Raw genomic sequence first — 20396 nt, forward strand, 5'->3', positions numbered from 1 at the left:
TATTCGTCTTATTTCTTCCATCTCTCGTAACTTCTCTTTTCATGATGCAGTCCAGTCTACACGGAACCAGAGAGCGTTCTACGGGGGAGGGGGAACGGTTGATTAATCAGGTCTGTCATCTCTACCTCCATGCTCTACAAGCTCACCTGTGTAAAACTGAAAGCGCCCAAACAACTGATTCCCCCCATCCAGGGTGAGGGAAGAAATTTCAGGGAAGTAGCACGCATGCGCTGGAAGACACCCATTGTCAGCCGTATTGGTGTAAGTCTCACGATCGTATCTTGAGGGGGGAATCTTTCTCTTTCTACGATTTTATTTATTGGTTTGTTCCAACTTTTATTGCACCCGCCTCACCAACGGGCTCAGGGCGGATCACAGTAACAATATAAAATAATATAAACTGTAATGTATCCGTCTCCCACAGAGTGGGGGGCTAGGTCACCACACAGCACCTTGGCTCTCAGGAACAATGGGCCAAACAGATCCTAGCTCCCACCAATAGGAGGGATAGGCTCCCAGCCCAGAGCCCATGACCAATCACTTCTGTGTGGGTGTGTTTTGGGTGTGGGATTGTTGCACATATAAACTGGCCTGCAAGCTGGGTCTAGTTGTCTTGTTCCGAACTAAATAAAAGTATGAGAGCTGAAATCGCTAGTAAGTCTCAGTACTTTTCATAAACACAATAATTCATTAGTTAAAACGGTATGAATTAAAACAGGTAGCGCTTTCAACTATTTATGGATTTTGTAACATCTGGACTGGTTAAGGGTTCTTGTGAATTTCAAAGCTGACGCAATTATGTGTCATTTAGTTGACCCTAATAACACATGTAACACAAATTCCTTTATTGTTTTCGGATTCATTCAAAATAGCCTCTGAATGAAAGAGGAGAATGGAGGTAATGGAACTTGTTGGCTACTCAAGAAAGGGGTTGAACAAAATTAGCTTTGCTAATTAATACTAGATTTTTTGATGCCCCTTCTATGATGCCAATACTTAATTTGATAATTATAGTTCTCCCCTTCCCAAAGCTCCATCAGGTAACTGAGGAAGTACTCCATCCGCAGCGGCAGCCCTAACAAAACGATCACAGCCATTGAAACCTCTCAGTCTTTTCCTAGCTTCATCCTAAGCCCCACAACCAGCCAAAACTGGCAGGCCCTGGAACACTTCAGAAAGATACTCACAAGTGAGCCTGCAGTGGGAAGAAGAAGCAGCCACCACAAACACATCTTCTCACTTCCCTGTATATCTCTTTATGGACTAGTGGGCACTTTATTACCTATATACTATTAGCAATATGTGGCCCCCTTATGCAGATAGCTGAATCCAGGAATCAGGGCCACACAGGCACTAAACAGATCTTTCAGCAAACTGGGGGGACTGCCCAGGTTTGCAGAAAAATCAAGTGTTTACATTTCCCCCCAAATTTTAAACATTAAAAAGTGTTGCCTATATATGCACAGACAACACACTTCTGCAGTGCCAACAGTGTCACATTCAGGGCAAAGCCATGGCATTGTTACTGTACCACAGTTTCCAGGATACACCAATATAATGATAATCAAGAAGGCAAGAGTAAGGTCTACAAATGAGTTCAAAATCAGGGAGCCAAAGGTTTGTTCCAGGGCTTAGAACCAGTGCAAGGTCTGGCTCTCTAGCCATAAACACACACACAGGTTAGCAAGAACACAACCTCAGCTCACAAACATATATAGTATGCAAAACTGTCTCCACACTGAGTCTTGCTCAGCCTGTTCTTTTTATCTGCCTCATTAGCTGACTCATCCTCGAAGCCCAGGTGTTGCTTCTTACTGGTGAGTTCATTGTCCTCCAAGTGCAAGTCCTTTACTTCCCTATCATCTTGTCATTTCTGCTCCTGAAAAGACTCTGCTCCAGGAATTAACACCAATCACTGCTGGTTTGGTTTTTCAAAACAAGGAAGAGCTGTTTGAAAAGGTCAAGTCTATTTTTGTGTTTGAAGCTAAACCACTCATTCACCAGGAACTCCTAAAAAACCTGCCAAACCTAAAGATGGTCGGAAAATCTGGGAGGAGTAAATCATTTGGATTTGAAACTGATTTCCAGCTTTGGGGTAAAAATAACCAACACATGCTGTTTTGGATTCTATAGCAGCCATAGGCATAGCCTTAATCCTGGCTTCCACCAGAAGGCTTGTGGAAGATAATTTCTTTTGCAGTTTGCCAATGTTTTCAAACAAACAACCAGCCCCACCAATGTTTCAGGCCTTGGTTACCTATATTCACTATGTTGCCCATCTATTTCCATGCCACTTCAGTCCTTTGTCCAATAATGCTCTTATGTGCTTGAAGTTTTTAGCACATAATCATGCAACAGCTAGGGTTGCCAGCTCTGAGTCGGGAAATACCTGGAGATTTTGGGAGTGGAGTCTGGGGAAGGTGGTGTTGGGGAAGGGGAGGGACCTCAGCAGGGTATAATACCATAGAGTCCACTCTCCAAAGCAGCCATTTTCTCCAGGAGAATTGACCTTGGTTGTCTGGAGATTAATTGTAATAGTGGGAGATCTCCAGGTGCCACCTAGAGGGTGGCAAACCTATGCAACACGGACAGTTCTTAAACTGTGGGTTAAGACCCAAGTGTGGGTGGCAGTTCTGTTACAGGTGGCTCTCCAGGCCAAGAGGGAGGATGAGGAACAGGATGGCCTAGCAGAAGATGTTGTACCTAATAGGAAGGGGTTGCATTGGCTAGGAATACTGCCTTCTCATCCAAAATAAACACTTGCAGAAAGGAACTGGCAAGGAGCTTGCACCTCCCTGGCAAGTATTTGTACTTCCCAAACAGTTTGAGCACCGAGAGTCATTAGCATGTGATTATTCTTTCTCTTTTTTTCTCCAGAAAAGAGGAAGAAGAATGGGTAGTTGGTGTTACTTATTGTGAAAGCCTAGAAGAGCTGCTCCAGCGATCAGATTTTGTGATTCTGATTGTGAACCTGACACCGGAGATGCACAAGCTCATTGGTAAAAAGGAGCTAGAACTAATGAAACCCATGGCTATCTTCATCAATATCTGCAGATGTAGGATATGTGAGTGCTCCCCATGTAAGCAAGTATTTTTCTGTTGTTTTCCACAATCTAATTCTGCATGCATTCCATCCTTTCTCATGATTTTGTGTGAGTGTGCATTGTCCAGCATCAGCAAAATACAGGTGCAGCCAATAATCTCATCTGAGTGTCAAGAATTAAGCTGCCTTCTCTCACAAACAAGGATATAAAAAAAGGCTCAGCAGAGAGGTTCTTATCTTGTTCTTCATCCACAGACCAGTGTTTTGGTTCAAACATGTCAGTTAAAAGCCCCGAGGGCCAGGTCTGGTCAAAGCCTGGATGGGAGACTTTCTGGAAACTCTTTACTCTCCTCCTTGCGTCTTATGATAGAAGAAAGCTAGTTTCAGTCTTCATCTTATTAATGGATTTGCATTTTTTTTAAGTGCAGTTTGATACAGAATAGAGAACTGCCCATGTTCTTTTTGTTTGTTTGTTTGTTTTGGCTGTCAAGTCACAGCTGACTTATGGCAACCCCATGGGGTTTTCAAGGCAAGAGCTGTTCAGAGGTGGTTGGCCATCATTTTTCTCCATGTCACTCACAACCCTGGAATTTCTTAGTGGTCTCCCATCCAAATAATGACCAGGGCCAGCCCTGCTTAGCTTCTGAAATCTTATGAGAGTGGTCTAGCCTGGGCTACCCAGGTCAAGGGTTCATTTGTTTAGGTAGTCATTTTATTCCTTTATTGAGTGCATAAAGAAACAATCAGTAAACCACAAAATTTCAGACATTCATAATGATTACAAATATGAATGCAGCAATCTTGCATGCACGTATTTGAAATTAAGTCCTGTTGAGCCAACTGGAATTTACTCCTGAGTAAGCATTTACAGGATTGCAACATACATTAATAAGGGAGAGTTGCTCTGTTTGTTTTTGTCTGTGGTTGTGGTTGTAGTGACTGGTCACCTGATAGCATTTTACTTTCTTTACTACTTCAGGGAAGGATTATCCAAGGTGGGATCAGTTCTTACATTACTTCAAGAACAAAATTCCTAGCAAACAGTGTCATTGGTGAATGGTTCCGTTTATATATGAAGACCCATCATGAAAAGTACTTATATTTTATAATCAGAAATTGGTTCCAGACTACAAAAGTAATAAGCTATTCCTTAGTTGTTTTTAGGATCCAGTTGCTGTAGAACCACTAGAATGCTTTCAGGGTGAGTTCATCCAGGGTTAAACAAGAAAAGGGAACGACAACTAGTTGTTCATGCTAAAGTAACACAATCAGTGGTTACATTGTAATTGATGCAGCTGTGGATTTCACAACTCCCTAATCTAGTTGTAAATACAAGAAGACAAGAGCAATGGCAGAATTAGACTCTAGTCCACAGCTCATTTACTTACTCTGTAATAGCTTCATGGAGTTGAATCGAACTACAGCAACATAAATACGTTAAGCATCGCAGTCACAAAATCTTTGCAGCAATCCATGTTTTGGATGGATGTTAAAAGTCCATGTATGAGGGATTATTTGGAAAGGCTCTTAACTGCTGAAGAATGTTGTATAGCTGCAACCCTGAGCACATTTGTGAGTAAAAGCAATAGAACACTGGCATGTACTTACACGTAAACATGAATGTGAGTCTTGTAATGGAGAGCCAGCTTCTGTAAGGCCTGTTTTTATCTTGATTCTTGACATTATCATTCCTTCCATATTAGGTGCAGTAGTTGATCAAGAAGTTTTGGGAGAAGTACTACAAAATGGGATCATTAAGGTTGCAGCTTTGGATGTGACTGACCCTGAAGCATTGCCAAGGTAAAATACAAAAAGTTTTTGATCATTCTTTTATTCTGAATTAACGATGACATGAAATAGTGTGTCTTTCATCGGCTGTACTCTGATGGGGGACACTCCTGATTTGGCACTTTGTTGAATACAGAATTCAGAAAGCGTAGTCCTAGGATAATCTCGCTTGAGAGGCTTCCATACAGACAAGCAAGGCAATGAGCACTTTGATTTGGACCACCAGTCTTCCCAAATAAAGGTAATCCTTATTCCATAGGTTGATGGGATCAGCAGAGGAGATATTTACTGTTGCACCAACTCAGCAACAGTAGCTTTAACAGCTGACAAAGGGGTATCTCTTTAATGGGATGTGTGCACTTATTGTTTGTCCCTCACTTACCAGAGTATTATTTATTTATTTAAAACATTTCTATTCTGTCTTCACCCAAATAGGGTCCCCAAAGTAGTGAACGTGGAAATGTTTTGACATCAAAGCAAGATTTAAAATACAGTACATATAAAATAATTAAACAGACCAATAAAACATGTATCGCTTCTCGGCCTTTTGGCTAAGATCAAGTGTAGTGTGTGTGTAATAAAACTTATAAACACAATGACTCATAACGCAACCAGGGCCAAGCAAAACAGAGCGGATGGAGAACAGTGATAGAAGGAGAACAGACAAATCTCTTTGGGGAGGCAGTTCCAAAGTTTTTGCGCCACAACCAAGAAGGCCCTTTCTCAGGTTGCCTCCCGTCTACCCTCAGGTGAGTGGGGTACCTGAAGCAGAGCCTCAGAAAATGACTAGAGTGGACAGGTGGGTTCGTATGAGTGTAAGCAGTCCTTCAGGTATGCTGGTCTGAAGCCATATAGGGCTTTAAAGGTCAATACCAGCACTTCGAAATTGGGCCCAGAAGCAAATTGGGAGCCAATGCAGATGGAAAAAGAATGGAGTGTTACAGTCCATACGACCATGTGGAAATGTAACAGTGAAGACAGTGCAATGGAAGTAAGCCCCATTTCTTAGGACTGTGAAGTCTTTGCCAGTGCATTCATATGACTGTGTTCCATACTAATTGATCTGCGTACCCCCCAGCATTTCTTAGGACTGTGAAGTCTTTGCCAGTACATTCATATGAATGTGTACCATACTAATTGATCTGCGTACCCCCCAGTAGGTAGGTCACCTGTGATTATTCTGCCTTGCCTTCCCTGCAAAGACCATTGGCTACTACAGCTGAAGAATGTAATTATCACTCCACAGTGACACACTGGAACTGCTGCTGTGCAAGCCCTGTGTATGATGATGGAAGAAGCAGTAGAAAACATTCTGGCTATTCTGAATGATCTTCCCATTCCAAGTGAAGCAAACCCCAATTTAATTTGATAGAAAATATGGTTAATCAGTGGCCGATTAACAAAAAGATGTTTAGTTCTAAGTAGCAATTTAATAGGACAATAACAACCAATTCCCATCATGGTTTCACAATAAGTGCTCCCATATTGTGACTATGTCCTGTAGTTACATTGTTATAACATTTTAATAAAGCTATTTGCTCTACAGTCTTTGAGCACAATGGCTGGCTTTCCAATTCCTTCTGCTGTTTGTATGTTTGTTTTTAGAAAATTTATATGTTATTTGTCCAGACACCTGTTTGAGGCAGCTCATAAATTAAGAACATTACAATGAAATCATAAAAATAGCACAACAGTTATCAATAATAAAAAACATAGGGCATAAAAGTACCACAAACATCCCAAGGGGGATTCAGATTTCCTGACTTGACGACATACCATAAGGCAACTCTCCTGACAAATATCATTAAAACACAACGCTCAACATCTCAGCCTGACTGGGTCAAATTATGCTCTGATCTTATTCATCCACACTCGATAGGCTCCATACTTTGGGATAAGAAAACTTAATAAAATATTAATAACAAAAAAGTGTCACAAACATTCAACAGCCTAAAATGGTATTCATACATCAGTTCTCAGGCTAGACAGGAATCAGTGTAGTGGTTCGTGTGTAAGACTAAGCTCTGGGAGACACAGGTTCAAAACCCCACTCCGCCATGGAAGTTCACTGGGTGACCTTGGTCCAGTCACATTCTGTGAGACTAACGTACCTCACTTGTAGGGTTGTCAGCCTCCGGGTGGGGCCTGGGGATCTTCTGCTTTGACAAGTGATCTCCAGCTGACAGAGATCAGCTCACCTGGAGAAAATGGCTGCTTTGAAGGGGGGACTCTAGGGCATTGAACCATGCTGAGGCCTGTCCCCTCCCCAAACCACGCACTCTCCCGGATCCACCCCCAGAGTCTCTAGGTATTTTCCAATTCATACCTGGCAACCCTACTCACTCACTTGCTTGTTAGGCGGATTAAACAAAGGAGAAGAAAACAATATAAACTGCTTTGGATCCCTGCTGGGGACGAAGTCAGGGTGTAAGTTAAGTAAATAAATGTTATGGCTTCGTGCCTAAAGAACAGCAAAGTAGATGCCAAGTGAGCCTCAAGGGGGAGAGCATTCCAAAGGGGGTGCCAGCACTGAAAATCCCTGTCTGTGGCTGATTCTGCATTGGCTTTTCCCTCTGTTGTCACATTGGAACAGAAATTCCCTTCTGCATTGCATGCTGCTTTCATTTCCTTTGATCATCAGATTTTTATGGTAGCCTCCACACTCCATGCCGCTTTCACTTTCTTTGATCATCGGATTTTATTGTACTTTCTGCATGGTTTTATGGCTGTTTTATGGCCGTTCAGGGGTGACTTTGTAGTTGAATGTGGTTTTCAGCTGCACTTTTCCCTTCCAGTTGAGAAAATATGGAGCAAATGCTAGATGCAGAATTGCCCTGTGTTGCCACCTACCACACCTCTGTAAACAGGAGCATAGAAAGCAGGGATTCTGCAGAGGATCTTAACTTGTGGCCTGGACAGTACAGGAGGAGGTAGTCCTTCAAGTACTCCAACTCCAAGCTATTTAGGGCCTTAATGATAACAAGTTAGCCTTTTAGTGTGAACTGCTTAGAACCACTCTGTTTTGGTGTAAAAAAGTAAATTATCTCTCTCTGTGTGTAATATCAGGCCAAAGAAGGAACAATCCTAAACAGGTCTACTCAGAAGTAAGTCCCATTTTTTCCCAATGAGGCTTAATCCCACAAAAGTGTTTTTAGGACTACTGCCTGAGTCCTACAAAACCTAAGCTTTCTCAAGAAAACACAAAATAGCTAGAATGGTGAATCAACAGGAAATGGCAGTACTACGTTCATCCTGTGCATGCTTAACTAGAATTTATAGTTCCTATGCAAAGGGTATTTAAAGATACCAGAGCAAGCCTCATTGGAGAACACACAATATTCATCATTGATCCCAAGACCAGCGTGTGCACTGCTGTCTCCTGTCTCATTACCACACAAAGAAGGTGGCATCCTCTGTACATGTAAATATGAATGGAACAGGGTCTGATGTTGAAGATCCTGCCTGCTTAAACCAAAGCTGTCTTCAAACTTGTATTTTGGTTTAAACTTTTGAAAAGTTGCTTAACCTCAACTCCTAAGTCTATCCTTTGTTTAAATATTGTGCGTAAAAAACTATAAATCCAGCACCTGATCTCTGCAAAATAGATGTGTATGCATATTCTTTGTACAACAAAGAATGTACGGTAGCTGAGAATATAATTGTTGTTCTTAGTCGTACCAAAAATAGTACATGGCTTTAAAGTGGATTTCTATAATATTCATATTCAAATAATCCCATAAATGGATTAACAGCTGTGTCTGAATATTAAGTATGCTGCTTTACTTAACAGACTTAAATGGATTCTTCTGAACAGTACAGAAAGGTTACATCATTTTAGACAATACTTTTCATAAATTTGAAATGAATGGCTGAAATCTATCCTTGAAGCATTGTTTGTGTTGGATGCCGATGCCGTCTTCAGTTACGTCAAGCAAGAGCACGGAACCGAGCAGTGGGCTTGCGGCCTTCTGATGCTGTTTGGTTTTCCTAGATTAGGACCACAGTTTCTGGTCTTTAATGTAAATAGGCAGCTGACCATTACTGACTGACCATCATCTCAAATTTCTCATCAAGCGAAAAGCTGTGAACTTTCCATGATACAATAACTAAAAATGAATTGGGGCAGAAACAGCAAGGGGGTGAGCAGGGCTGGCACCCTGAGCCTGGAGATTTCCCAGCATTACAGCTGATTTCGGGATTTCAGGAGACAACAGCCTGGATGAAGCCCCTCACCTCCCCAGATCCTGCCCTCTCCTGGCTCCAGCCCCATATCTCCAGGAATTTTCCATCATGGAGTTGGCAACCCTAGAGGGAGGGAAGGCAAGGCAAATCTCTTAATATTCCCAAACAGAATGCTTGTTTACAGAACTGCCACATTTGTACTACAAATTGTGAGCAAAGGCTATATGAGCAAAGAAGGTTGCTGTTGAAAACATTTATACAGTAGGTGTTTACATGATTTTATTAAGAGAATGCTGACATTAATATCAGGTAGAAATATACAAAGCAGTTAATTCTGTCAGATTTATTTTCATTTTCCAGAGGGGATAGGCTTTTAGCAAAAACACAAGGATGTTGGTATTTTCCATAGAACCAATGGGCACCACCACCCAGCCTAAATTGATAACTTTAAATTCGGTCTGGTCTCAGTGGAATAAACATATGCCCAATGCTGTCCCAATGAACTAAATTGAACTTCACTATACTTTGATTTTTATTCCATTCCTGGCAAGCAAAAAGGGTTAAAAAGTAACTTGATAAATCCCAACGTTCAAAGTTCAACACTTCCTTACTATTTTCTTTTGAGGAATCACTTTTTTCAATAGACCGTCTACACATTTGGTGATCTGATGTTTATTTTCAATGCTTTCTCTTGAAATTGCCAGTTTAGAATCTAGCTGATCAGCACGGATGATAATGGATATCATCCTCAAAGTGCTGTTTTATAGGTCAAGGACACACTTTGTGTTTTAACAGGCTGCAAGTAAATAAATAGGTACCACTTCAGTGGGAAGGTAACAGCGTTCCGTGTGCCTTGGTGTTTAGTCATGCCGGCCACATGACCACAGAAATGTCTTCGGACAGCGCTGGCTCTTCAGCTTTGAAACAGAGACGAGCACCGCAACCCTAGAGTCGGATTTGACTGGCTTTCGAGCAAGGGAACCTTTACCTTTTACCTTGGAGAAGCAGCATTCCAGTTGGATGCAACTAGCTTTTTCACTGTTGTTATGGGGAAGGGGTCCTCAGCCACTCAAAAAGCTATGCTGAGGATTGCAGGGACTGCATGGACAAAAGCCATGGGAAATGGGGGCTGTAGTAAGGAGGCAAGTTGGGTGTGACTCAGTGAAAAAGCTGGGTGGCTCCAACCCTCCATCTTCTTGATAAGTATTTTTTTTGAATTTTTTAATTAGTTTATATACAGAAAGGGGGCAAGGGGAAAGGAGGAAGAAAAGAAAAATACAAAAATATTTAAAAATTCCAATTTAGCATTCTGCATGCATATCTTCTCATTACAATTTCACAACTACTTCATCAATCATTCTTATTATTCTTCACTTGATCTTATTTTCTTAAGTTTTAACCAGTCATTGATAAGTATTTTTATTTATCTGTTCGAGGGGGTGTTGATGGGGAGAAAACTATACTTATTGAGAAGTTCTCCCTTTAGGACTGTTGTTTAACAAAAGAGCTGTCTTTCATTTTTGTTGCAGATCATGGAAGAACCAGAGCTGCCTGTGCTACTAGTAGATGAAGTGGGAGGATTACTCGGTGTCTTAGAAGCACACCTGCCGTTTCTGAAGAAACATTTTCACCTTATCACCATGAAGGAGTTTCTTGAAAACAAAGCCTGTCTTAGCATAAAAGTCGAAGCAATTTATATGTGGTGGCACAGACCCGTCATTGATCATGAACTTTTGAAGAGCCTGCCTAACTTAAAAGTGGTTGCAAGTTCAGGGGTAGGAGTGGACCACTTGGATCTGAAGCTGATTGCAGGATTTGGAGTCAGGATGGCCAACACTCCCCATGCGGTCTGCAGCAGCACTGCAGACATTGGGGTGGCCCTACTGCTGGCAGCTGCTAGAAGACTCGTCGAAGGTAACATTTATCATGCTGTACCTGTTCCTTCATATTCCAGTCCAATCCAATTACTGTTCCTTCGACGACTGTCATGAACAGAACACAATGTTTCTTTGTATTGTATAAACTTATATTTATGGCTTTCATTTGCAAAGAGTTGTTTTCGCAACTGTTATAGCTAATAGCTTGAGCCTAAGGTTGTTTATAAATCACCGATTTCAAAACTTTTCATTTCATGGTTCTAAGCCAAAGATGTCCACATGGCAAAAAGGTTCAAAGTCCTAAACGTACCCAAATTTTGAGAAATCTAGTGGGAACACGACAGAGCTTCCAGCCTTTCCTTTGTATGTTTACATAAGTTCCACTATACTCGGTGGGTCTTACCCGGATAACTGTGCTTAGACTTTCAGGATGCCATCCTGTGGATGTTTCTGAAAACAGTGCGGTAGTAAAAAAGCCAAGGCAGTGCAAAATATTTGTGTGGAAGCACCTGTAGTTTCCTCTGAAGGAGTCTTTGTAAGACTGGTTTATTTACAAATATGAAAGTGGAGCATAATGGACCCAAATAGGCTACTGCAGCAACCACTAATACTGCTTCCCCCCCCCCAAAAAAAAACCCAGAGCAAATCCCTAGGGTCCTCCAGAATTGTTCCAGACTAGCTACTCCTGTCTTTCCTCCTCTATCAGTGTCAGCAGTATGAACTGCACATTTCGAATGGTGTCACTGTGACACTACTGTCGCATTCCAAAGGCAGAGGAGAGAGATCCTCCAGACATCAAGGAACATTAAGAGGTCAAGCACTCATTTGTCTATAAGGAAAGTCCACTGCAATATGCTCATTTATGCTCATCAAGCTGGTAACACCATCCTCTTCTCAACAGGAGCACTCCTCCCTACAAGTTCTAGACAGCCTCCCTCTTATCCTAGAGAAAAGATAGGACAGGCTAACGAAGATGAAAACCATACAAAATGGTTAACAGTTTGCATATTTACCACGATATTTCTCCTCAAAACCTGAACCCAACTGAAATAATCCCCCCCTTGAACAAGTCAAACAATTACAGACACTGTTTGCCATTAATCAGAACAAAGATAGTGTTCACCCCTGACACAAAGTCATTGCCCCAAGTTCAGGTGAGTGCTTGTCTTCTTTGGCATCCTTTCTTGTTTCTCATGAATGTATTAGCATTTCCTAATCTTCATGGCCCCTTCTCACTCCCTGTGGAGCCAATTTTCAAAGCCGCCCAGGTTACAGATTTGCCTCTGGAGTATACCATCTGTAGGAGGACCCTGTTATCTCCCACTGAATCCTTCATGAGGTGCAGACAGTTGCAAATCTACTTTATTCCCATTGGTTATAATATATGAAGGCGCTGTCCGAAGACATTTCCGTGGTCATGTTGGCTGGCATGACTAAACACCAAGGCGCACGGAACGCTGTTACCTTCCCACTGAAGTGGTACCTATTTATCTCCTTGCAATTTCTTGCTTTCGAACTGGTAGGTTGGCAGGAACTGGCCACAGCCTACAGTTCAGCGTCTTAACCACTTGAGCCACCGCAGCGCCTTTATAATATATATATATATACAGATAAATTAAATAGATTTCAGACACAGCCGATTGTGCCCTATGTTGAAGACTGAGCTGTGAAATAATTTTGCTGTTTGAACAGGAAATAATATGCCAAGGAATTATTTCAGTTTAGCTGTTAACATGGGCTTTAAAGTTCCTGGGTTAACAATGATGCAATTGTAGCTACTCAGGTCTTCCTGGAGAATGAAAAGCTGTTCTCCCCATTTGTACCCATTACTTACGTTGTGTACAAATTTTGAGAAGAGTGAAATATCCTTGTAAATATGATCACTGCAGTATGTCTATCTGACATTTATTTATCACCTAGGAAACAAATCCCATTGATTTCCAGAGATGAAAATCAAAGGAAAGATGTTAAAAACGGCATCACAGCAGACATAAATATAAACAGAAATCCCTTTTGTCACAACCTTGTCTGTCTATAACTCTCCCCCCCCCCTTATTTCTTTGTCACTTAGGTTGCCAGGTGGCTACTTCCCCAGACACTGAGTATTTCCCTTGTAACATGTTAGGAGATGATGTCACTGGGGCTACTCTGGGTATCATTGGAATGGGCAGCATTGGCTACAAAATTGCTCTGAGGGCCAGAGCATTTGAAATGAAAATTCTTTATCACAACAGGAACAGAAGGTAAAGATTCATGTCTTGACCCATATAAAATAAATTATATGGGCATCTCTTTAATGTTTTTTCTAATCCCTTCATTTCTGTTCCTCTTGGAAAAAGATGTGTGTGTGTGTAACTGGGTGAATTGATTTTCAGATGATAACAAACTTGGCTGCTGTTTTTGCAGGTAAACTGATCTCTTTGGTGAATATACCAAAGGGAGACTCAGTTATGGTACTTGGGGGAGATGTTAGCTAACCGTAATAAAAATTGGATCCCAAAATATTATTATGGCTTTAGCACACAACAATGCTGTTGTTCTTGAGCAGAGATCTCTGGGAAAGGGAGTACATGTTACAGCTTAGCAAATAGCCAAGAAATGTTTCAACATTTCTACAAAGCCTCTTTTCATTATATGATGAGGTCATGCCAACCTTCCAGGCAGGAGTGTTGGTTGGACCAGGAGACATCTCAGTGTTAAGACCTATCTCCTTCTGAATTAATAATTCCCAACTTTACCTTCGTTGTGATTTAACTTCATCCTCACTGTAGTATCCTAAACAATATGTATGCCAGGACAGAAGTACATGTTACTAAAACACACACCTGATGCAGAAAATGATAAATGTATACAGTCTTCTGTTCTCTAACATCTATAGGAGAACATAGTGAAAATCCTGGTTGTTGTGCTATTTCTCTACCATGGACCAGTACACAGCTGTTGTATGGCTGCATATCCCTGTGGCCAGGGGTCATTTCGTATAAAAAGAGGTGCAGGAGCTCATTAGCATAACTTATTAGCATAACTTATTTGTATATGCCACACCCCCTGACATCACCAGAAGTGTGTCAGAAGGCAACACCCACTGCTCAGGCTCCACTGGACTGTTTTGGATTGATAGGTATTGGGGGGGGCATGCAGATCTGTCCTCACAGAGGAGGGGGAGCTTGTACCTGAAGGCGGGCTGGGGGGGCTCTGCAACTTACCTAGCTGCTTCTTGCTTCTCATGGCCCAACTGAGGGCTGCTAGGAGCAGGGGGCGGGGCTTGTTGCATGTGCCCGCCCCCTGGGTGCCTTACTGCCGGAGCTCTGCTCCTGTGCGCTCCCGCAGGAAATGACCCCTGCCTGTGGCGATCAAGTGGTAGATGTAACCTGTAGTTAGGACCAGAGTTACTGAATATTATGGAGGTGGCCAGGGAGGGGGAGGAAAAGGCATTTTTTGGTGTAGTTGCCATTTTCAGTATTTGCACTTTTTTATAATATTTGAACATTCTGTTCATGTAGATAATATTGCTTTATCTAAACTACTGGATTTTTGTTTTGTGCTGTTTGCAAAGAAATAAAAGTATGTTCCAATTGTAGGTTACTTTAATTCATAACTATTCTTGAATTGCACTGAGAATGAGACTAAAATCACACAATACTACACCACTCTCCCTGTGACAATAGAGATATCTATTGAATCAAGATATAAGAGTGTTGCCTGGGATTAGTTCACATTGCTTCTGATGCAATGTGTGAATCCTAAGGGGGGGATAGGTTAAAGCATGTTTGCTGAACTGAAGAGGGTGGAAAGTTTTGTAAAGGGACAATAAAAGCTAACGGCTATCTTAGTCATTTACAAAAAAAGAAAGATTGGTAAAAATAATAAACTTGCCCAGGTGGGTGACCTTCAGTACCAGATCTAACTAACTCCCTATTCTTTCTCAGACATTCAGAGGCACAGATAGATAAAAGTTTCACCTTCTTGTCACTTGAAACTGATTCTCTACAGAGAATCAAGGGTCGCCTTTGGATGAGCCAATGTGTGCCTTATTTTAAGCCTCTTCGTGTTTTGTGCCACTTTCCCCATAGAAATTATATCATATTATTTGAAGGGCCCAATTATCTCCTTAAATTATTTAGTTTCCTATGAATTGCACATTTCTTAAGTAACTCTTAATTAAGCTCTTTGCTAGCATACTGTCAGGATGTACAGGGTAAACTTAGGGATACTGTCAGGATGTACAGGGTAAACTTAAATATTATTCTCATTCATTGTAAAGCACTGAAGTTTCTATCTAGCATCTTAAATATGTGTTTGCTTGAAGAATACAGTATGTAGTTAGGATTATTATAAGAAATAATGTGAAAATCTAAATATCTGTCCCTCTTTTTGGTAGCAGGGACAAGTCTGTGAAGACACATGGGGAGGAGCTTAAGTCTGCACTCCTTAACACATTGACCAGGGAGTAAGACCCACTAAATACTGTGGGACTTACCTGTTTCACCTCCAAGTAAAGATGCTACACTTGCACTGCATGTCTCTCTTCCTTGGATATTTCAGAATAGAAATTTCTAAAAGATGACCAATCAGCAACCTACAATTCAGTATCCAGGTGGAGGAAGACACTTGTTAAAGCCTCTTATTTGAACAGGTCCTTAGATAATGGTCACAATAAAGGTAAAGGCTCCCTTGCTCGAAAGCCAGTCGAATACGATTGAAGGGTTGTGGTGCTCGTCTCTGTTTCCAAACTGAAGAGCCAGCGCTGTCCAAAGACATTTCCATGGTCATGTGGCTGGCATGACTAGACGCCAAGGCGCATGGAATGCTGTTACCTTCCCACCAAAGCGGTACCTATTTATCAAGTTGCAATTTCTTGCTTTTGAACTGCTAGGTTGGCAGGAGCTGGAACCAGAGATGGGAGCTCACTCTGTCGTGCGGCACTCAAGTCTCGAACTGCTGAACTACCGACCTTCCAGCCTGCAGTTCAGCGTCTTAACCACTGAGCCACCGCAGCTCCTAATGATCACAATAGCTGTTATCAAATGGAGTAGCCAGCTGTAACAAAAATCTAGTTTTCCTATAAGGAAGTACTTGTCAAAGAGGGCATAATGATTATTTTCTCTCAGGAAAGAAGATGAGGAACTGGCTGTGAGTGCCTGCTATTGTGGGAAGATAGAAGATTTGCTCCAGCAGTCTGACTTTGTGATGCTTGCTGTCAGTTTAACACCTCAGACATACAAACTGATTGGGAAAAAGGAGCTAGAACTAATGAAACCAACAGCTACTCTCATAAATATCTCTAGAGGTACGTCATGAAATAGCTGCTGTAAAAATGCACATGAACCACAAATTACTCCCTAGGTTTCATACAAGCTGATCAATGCATTATAAGTTGAAAATTAGTAACATTAATATGCACATTTATATTATCCTGTTATAGGGATGCATTGATTTAAAATTGCTGGGAAAACTCTATATTACGTATCTGATGAACTAGCAGGATTATTTGTTATCCTTTACAAAACTACAGTTTAAATATTACATCCAGAGTGTCATGGAGAATAGATACAGATGCCAACATTTATTAATGGAGAGTTTTAGACCAGATTGCATTGCAATGCCTAATTAAGCAAGTAGTTTGATCAAAGCAAGTTTCTGTGCTGAGAAATCCAAAAGATATAGACTGAACTGATGAAAATACAACCTCCAATTTAGATGGGTTAAAGGACAGAATGAAATTGAGAAGCTGATAGAGGGCTCACATTGGGATGGGGGACAATAAAATTCTTCCTATTAAGTAATAATGCAACATGTTTGTAACCATCACCTGTGCTCAAGGGAGGCTCATCTTTTAGTACTTGTTGCTGATGATGACAAGAGTCTGGCAAACCTTGTTCATTTGCTGGGGATCACATTGGGATTATTGTAATGGGCTGTGCATTTAACATCTAAGGGACTGAATATTTTTATTTATTTATTATTGCGATTTTTATCCCGCCCTATCCTGCAAGTGGGCTCAGGGCGGCTTATATCATGTCGTAAAACCGTACACAATTCCATAAAAGATTAGTGTACATTAAGTGTACATTAAGACATTAGTTACAAGAAGACTGAAATTTTAAGCAAGTAATTTAAAATGTACCTATACCTAATGGCAGCTCGGCAGTTAGTTCCACTCCAGTGTATGCTAAACTCATGGCAGGAGGGCTTGTTGATAACTCTGATGGAATTAAATCAACCGCATCTAGCACCCATGATGGAAATGGCACCATGGAACGCTTGAAGCAGGGGAGGCTGAGGTTATTATCTAATCTAAGACGATGATTTTAGGAGAGTTCTCCAGAGAGTCATCTGACAGTCTTCACTGTACAAGCCGCAGTGATTATGGGAAGAAAAGCACTGCAGGCACCAAAGGATATAAGCCCTCCAGAAGTTTATATATGCCGTAAGCAGCATCCGCACTAGCTCCACATTGGATATTATACTAAATGTACACTAATCTGTATTAAATGTCTTTTAACTTGGTAACTTCTGTACAGGATCGGTTGTGGACCAAGATGCCCTCGTGGAAGCGCTTCAGACTGGTGTTATTAAGGGTACCGCTCTGGATGTCACTTATCCTGAACCACTGCCCAGGTAAACGTCTGTTTATTCAGAGGTTTCAATATTCAAATGACCATGAGCACTGTGCAAAAACTGCAGAAGAGCATGGAGACGGGGAATGACAGCTGAGTCTGGCACCCCAGACCTCTATCACAACTTGCAACCGGAAGCATATTCAGAGAAACCACCTAATGCATTACATGCTTCTATTCATGACCAAAACCCAAAGGGAGTAAATAGTGTATACTGCTGTTAAATTAAGGTTACCTCTGCAAGGTTCGGTCTTATCGATCTGCAGAGTAATCCTGTGGTTCCAGTAAACAACAACTTCTATACCACAGCTATGCCTGTGTAATACAGCCTCCGTCCTATCAATTCTCAGAAACAAAGAGATAACGCCGACAGCTGCGCCCACAACACCCATGGCAACTCTGCTGACACCCATTAATTACAGCGTATTGCGCTGACAGTATCCCAACATAATTCGTTTGCTTCCAAAACAACAATGCACAACCAGGGGAAAACGTCAGCGCCATAGGTGGGAGGACAGCAGCAGCAGACAGATACAGGCCTGAGTTTACAATTTCCTTGGTCAGGATTCGAATCTGTGGCCTGTCTACACAGCAGCAGTCTGTGTGATGCCCTGCAGCATGTTTGATCAAGGAACATTCAACTGGCCACTGGGAGACTGTGGAGAGCAGCCCCTCCCCTTTCTTGTTTTTATCATTGAATGTTGTGTGGCATCACAGAGCAACAGCACCTATCCTTTGTCAAACTAACAGCCAGGACCAGGGAAGAAAGGAGGAGTGCCATTCCGTACTTGACAGGCAGCCATTCGCATAGCCTGGTGTGTAGGGGACAGGCATGGGGCACTAATGGATTCCCCCCCCCCTCCAGCTTTAATTGACTAGTGGGAGCAAATTTTAATTAACTAAACTGAGATTTCAAGGGTGTGCTTGTTTGTCTTTAATAGCCATTTTGGCTGCGGTGTGTTGCTGTATGAGGGAATGAAACTGATAATCATAAATATATCTAATTGTTAACATGGCCAAATCTGTGGACACTTAAACCCAGGGACTGGGGCTATGGGCAGTCAAGACAGACATTTCGACAAATCTGAAAAACTTGCAGAAAAACCTGACATTTTAAAAAATGCATTTTTTAAACCTCCCCAAATGACAGAGACAGCACCTTTAGCATTATGAAATGAATGCCCTCTCAGTAGCCAGAGTCTGGATGGCTAGGCAACTATTGCCAGCATTCAAGCCTTAGCTTTGGTCAGTAAAAGGCAGGTGGAGCGGAAGGGCTCTTCCTAGAGCTTTTGAGCTGGCATCACACACTGTTTTTCCAGTGAGAGTCTGCCAGGGAAAGGAGGAGGGAAAGCTGAAGGCATGGGCAGATAGAAGCAGGTTGGCTGGTGGGTGGAAAGGACAGAAGGAACAGGAAAAGAGGAGAGGCTATGGAAAATTTCAGGGAAAGGACAGAAGAAATAGTGGAGGAGGGGAAATTAGATACCCCTCGCAAGTCCTTGTGGGTCCCTCACTTGTATTAAAGATTGCCTTTCTTTGATTCTTTGTTAACTGAAGACTGTGGGACATATTCTGATGTTGGAGTTTTGGTAATATGCAAATTTGTTTGCATTAATTAACTAAAAGTATTTAATTGACTAAACAGCTTTAAATTGGAGTAGACCCAGTATGTGAGACCAGCAGTGCAAGAAAACGTTGATGTCCTGCTTTTTCAGCTTGTGGGCCCTGAAGGTTGCCTACTCCTAATTTATATGGTAGACAGCCCTACCTACTTCTTTTGAACTGAACACTGCATTTGTTAGGATGAGTGAAACTGTCTTAACCAGCTGTCTTTTTATTCTCTTCTTTTCAGAGATCACCCATTATTAAAATTAAGGAATGTTATTTTAACCCCTCACCTTGGTTCCAGAACACACAAAACTACCTATATGATAACCGAGGAAGCTGTAGAAAATATACTGGCTGCTCTCCATGGTCTCCCAATGCCCAGTGAAGTATTCTCCGACTAAACATGTGTAGGGGCATTAGATATAACAATAATTAATCATCCTCTCCAGTTGAATTAAGTTGTTGTCAAAGATGTAGATTGAATATCAGTTGGCCCTGTCAGTTGTAGATTGAAGATAAAGAATAAACATTTTGTAGCTTTTGCATGTTATTCTTTCCTTTGTGCCAAATACTCTTTGCTACAATCAGAATTTAAACACTGTGTTACCTCCAGAACCCCTTACACTCCCTGGAGCCTATGTCACCAAAGGTGTAGGCAGACGCCACTGTGGATGTCACCAGGAAATCAAGGTGGGAAGTAAGGGCCATTAAGTTCAATAAGTAAAAAACAGCTCATGATGAAACAGGCAGGTTCCCATGAGAAATTCTCACTCCCCTTCACTGAGGACCTGTCTTGTGCCTCCATGGGATCTCCAAACCAAAATGAATGACTTATGGGACCATAACCTGACATCCCTCTGCACTCACGGAGTGTCCCAAATAACACAGACCAGCCTAGTCTGATCTCATCAGATCTTGGAAGCTAAGCAGGGTCGGCCCTGGTCAGTATTCAGAAGGAAGACCACCAAGGAAGTCAAGGGTTGCGACGCAGAGGCAAGCAATGGCAAACCACTTCTGAACATCTCTTGCCTCGAAAACCCCACAGGATTATCAGAAGTCAGCTGTGACTTGACAGCACCCCCCCCCCAATACACGAATCAAGTCTTCAGTCAGCTGAGTATCTTTATCACCTGCCCACTGAGCATTCCCTTTGAAGAAACTCAAGTATCATGAAAACCTCGTTCCTGCTACTGGAAGAGAAGGACATGAACTTTGGGTACACGACCATCCTTCAAACACTATGACTCTTGACAGCACTCACGTTTCAGGATCAGGCAATAG

The 20396-nt window shown here is 41.8% G+C and overlaps 1 protein-coding gene across 3 annotated transcripts; it reads left to right on the forward strand.

Annotated features, from left to right (window-relative positions):
• Positions 1 to 162: 162 nt before the first annotated feature.
• Positions 163 to 19604, forward strand: LOC107111510 (probable 2-ketogluconate reductase). Of its 3 annotated transcripts, XM_015412482.1 has the most exons (8): positions 163 to 261; positions 2878 to 3080; positions 4747 to 4843; positions 10543 to 10927; positions 12962 to 13133; positions 16002 to 16180; positions 17415 to 17511; positions 19360 to 19604. In XM_015412482.1, exons 4-8 carry the CDS (start codon positions 10546 to 10548, stop codon positions 19514 to 19516), a joined length of 987 nt encoding a protein of 328 aa, XP_015267968.1. In that variant the 5' UTR covers positions 163 to 261; positions 2878 to 3080; positions 4747 to 4843; positions 10543 to 10545; the 3' UTR covers positions 19517 to 19604. The 3 variants fall into 3 exon arrangements, 1 of the variants encoding a protein (XP_015267968.1); XR_001482562.1 differs by lacking the exons at positions 10543 to 10927; positions 12962 to 13133; positions 16002 to 16180; positions 17415 to 17511; positions 19360 to 19604 and adding exons at positions 4968 to 5072; positions 5996 to 6203; XR_001482563.1 differs by lacking the exons at positions 10543 to 10927; positions 12962 to 13133; positions 16002 to 16180; positions 17415 to 17511; positions 19360 to 19604 and adding an exon at positions 5996 to 6203.
• The last annotated feature ends 792 nt before the right edge of the window (positions 19605 to 20396 follow it).

The sequence above is a fragment of the Gekko japonicus genome, unplaced genomic scaffold (assembly GCF_001447785.1).
Source record: "Gekko japonicus isolate JY-2015 unplaced genomic scaffold, Gekko_japonicus_V1.1 scaffold54, whole genome shotgun sequence".
NCBI lineage: Eukaryota > Metazoa > Chordata > Lepidosauria > Squamata > Gekkonidae > Gekko > Gekko japonicus.

Coding starts and splice junctions, on each gene's coding strand:
- LOC107111510 (XM_015412482.1), top strand. CDS start 10,546: ATGGAAGAACCAGAGCTGCCTGTGCTACTAGTAGATGAAGTGGGAGGA. Junction 13,134..16,001: donor TATCACAACAGGAACAGAAG/GTAAAGATTCAT, acceptor ATTTTCTCTCAG/GAAAGAAGATGAGGAACTGG. Junction 16,181..17,414: donor TCTCATAAATATCTCTAGAG/GTACGTCATGAA, acceptor ACTTCTGTACAG/GATCGGTTGTGGACCAAGAT.